General features: G+C 41.3%; 1 protein-coding gene across 1 annotated transcript; it reads left to right on the forward strand.

The window, feature by feature from the left end:
• The first annotated feature begins 593 nt into the window (after window positions 1-593).
• Window positions 594-2,714, forward strand: LOC107575836 (tripartite motif-containing protein 16-like). Its single transcript, XM_016262157.1, has 4 exons — window positions 594-904; window positions 1,115-1,177; window positions 1,844-1,891; window positions 2,107-2,714. The coding sequence occupies exons 1-4, from the start codon at window positions 646-648 to the stop codon at window positions 2,634-2,636; spliced, it is 900 nt and encodes a 299-aa protein (XP_016117643.1). The 5' UTR covers window positions 594-645; the 3' UTR covers window positions 2,637-2,714.
• Window positions 2,715-3,019: the final 305 nt, after the last annotated feature.

Consider the following 3,019-nt stretch of genomic DNA (forward strand, 5'->3'; position numbering starts at 1 on the left):
GATGTTTTGGGAATGTTCCTGGTTATACCTTGGTTTTCAACAACTCGGCCTTGAAGAAGTTGCGTATTCTCTGTGTGTGACCACCCTGCATAGAGTTTGGGTCACAAAAATATGAAATAATTTAGTTTTGTCTATTTCTATTGACATGTATACATAAGTTGAATGTGTTATAATGAGTTTGCACTGAACAGTCCAGCTGCATTTGACTAGTTCTGGTGGCAGTTGAGAGAGCAGAGTTACTGTGATATCCTCAGACAACATCTGTATAAACGAACGTGATGACACGTGAGGTGACGAGTGACGTATGACGTATGCCATGATAGCCTGCTGCTTTTTGGATGTGCTCCAGTGAGTTTGGGAGAGGAGACATGATGTTTTGTACAAGTTACACACAAGCCTACTCCAGTCTAAGTGTGTTGGCACAGCTGATACGACGGTATCCGATGAATTCACGGCGATTAGACGCCTCGTCGTTCCCTGAGCACTCATCAGTGAGCCTGCGATCTGCTCAAACCTGCTCAGTGACTCCTTGCCTGCTCTGTACACACACACACACACACACACACACACACACAAACATGTTACGAGTGAAACTACCTCAGATGTGTTTCTTCTTGTCCTGCAGCTGTGAATCAGTGAAGAACGATGGCGTCTGATAAAGTGCTGCTTCTGAACTCACTGAAGGACCTGAGAGAAACTGAATTGAAGGAGTTTCAGTGGCACTTAAAGAATGATCATGAATCTATATCAGAGTCTGAAATGGAAAAAGCAGATCGATTAAAAACGGTGGATAAGATGGTGGAGTGTTTTGGGCCAGAAGAAGCTTTGAGGATCACAGTGAAGATCCTGAAGAAGATAAACCAGAACAATCTGGCTGTTGAGCTGGAGAACAAACACAAGCAAGGTAACAGGTGAAAATGAACAAGAAGTTAGTAAATGTGCTGTGAAAATAAAATAAACGTGAAACTAAAAAACAGATTTTTAGAAATAGAAACATGACAAAGGCCCAGTTGGACTGTTTTTCTAAAGCAGAGACATGTTTACAGTGTGATGGTTTACAGAAGAAATCATTTGTGGTTCTGTATTTTCATTCTGATCTCTTTCTCTCACACAGGTCAGGCTGAGGACAGAAGTGAGGATCCTGCTCCTGTTATAGCCGAATCAAAACCAACTGAGGGTAAATATTCAAGTCTAACCCCCATTCCTCTATATGTGAAACGTCGTGAAACAATCTGATGATATATACACAGAATCTGTAGAAATACTTTACACAAACACTGTACATGAGATACTGTGCAAACGGGATTTCAGGGCAAGCAGCCAGTGATGGGCAGTAGCGCTACTAGTTTAACTACATTTCTCAGTAGCATTGCTGTTTTCTCTATCAAATAGCTGTTCAGATACAGAATTGCTGATCAATTAGTGCCATAGCATCAAGAAAAGCTACATTTTCCGAAGCATTTCTGAAGTTCAAGCTCAGATTGGAAATATAAGTATCTCTGCTCCTGGATCAGTAAGTGACGCTACCAGCACTTCTCCTCGTAGCTCCACTGGCTCCTCAAACTCTCAGTCAGACCTCGTTACTCCTCCCGTTCTGACCAGCTCAGCTTGCTTGCTGCCTCGAGGAAAATGAAGAACTGTTAAGTACAGTGATTTATTTACTCAAGAAACACTATATTTAGAAAGGCTAATGTTTTTTTTGAGGAGCGGAGAAGAGTGTCTTAGCATTTGTTGTCGAGCCACAGACAATAGCTTGAGCGAAGTGCTTCATCTTTTATAACATTTTTTTATCATTTTCTCTCAACATGACAATCACACTGTTAATGTCTGTTGATTTCCACAGTCACTTTCCCCAACACTGATCCCAGGACCAGGAACTACTTCCTACAATGTAAGAAAACAAGCTGAGAAACGTCATGTTCGTCATGTAGAAGGAAGTAGGAACATTACAGAAGAGTTTCATGATTGATCATGTAAATTATGAATTGCACAGTGTATCTGGTAAACTGTACTGAGACACTGCTGATATATTGAACATGACGAGTTCAGCTACATTAACAGATCAGATTCATAATTCTTGATTCTTGTGTGTTTTCTCTCCATCAGATTCCCATCAGCTCACTTTGGATCTGAACACAGTGAACGAATACCTCCATCTGTCCGAGAACAACAGAGTGATTACTGGTGCAACCACAGAGCTTCAGTCGTATCCTGATCATCCAGACAGATTTGATCATTGGCGTCAGGTGTTGTGCAGAGAGAGTGTGTGTGGACGCGGTTACTGGGAGATTGAGAGGAGTGGAGATTATGTGTGTATATCAGTGTCATATAAGAGCATCAGCAGGAAGGGACGAGGTGATGAGTGTGAGTTTGGATCTAATGATCAGTCCTGGAGTTTGTTCTGCTGTCCTGACAAATACTCATTCAGACACAATAACACAGAGACGGATCTCCCTGTAAAGTCCCACAGCTGTCGTAGAATAGGAGTGTTTGTGGATCACAGTGCAGGAACTCTGTGCTTCTACAGCGTCTCTGACACAATGAGCCTCATCCACACAGTCCAGACCACATTCACTCAGCCGCTCTATCCTGGGTTCGCTGTTTATGGTTATAAATCATCAATGAAACTGTGTTGATGAATCAGAAGAGACTGACGAGAGATTCTACCCATAACGTTTTGATCTGCATGATAAATCAGTAACAGTGAGATGTTATAGAGTATCTCTCTTCTCGTCTCTTCATGACATTAATACTGCAGCTGAACCTCTGTCACTGAAATATCAGAATAAATGTGTGTAATGAATCCTCACATGTACAGTTAGATCAGAGCGTGTGACGGTGTGTATCTGTGCTTTTCTCAAGCTCTGTTTGTGTTGATGGCGATCCCATTGATTTATTTTTAGTGTAGTGTTACATAAATCATTTACATCCAAGTGTATTTTAGAGCTGCTACTGTAATGTATTTGTGCAGTTTTGTATATTATTATTTTTCTGCCTTATTCTTTTTCTATGTCTGAGC

Source organism: Sinocyclocheilus grahami, unplaced genomic scaffold (assembly GCF_001515645.1).
Source record: "Sinocyclocheilus grahami isolate Dianchi unplaced genomic scaffold, SAMN03320097.WGS_v1.1 scaffold2934.1, whole genome shotgun sequence".
Taxonomy (NCBI): Eukaryota; Metazoa; Chordata; class Actinopteri; order Cypriniformes; family Cyprinidae; genus Sinocyclocheilus; species Sinocyclocheilus grahami.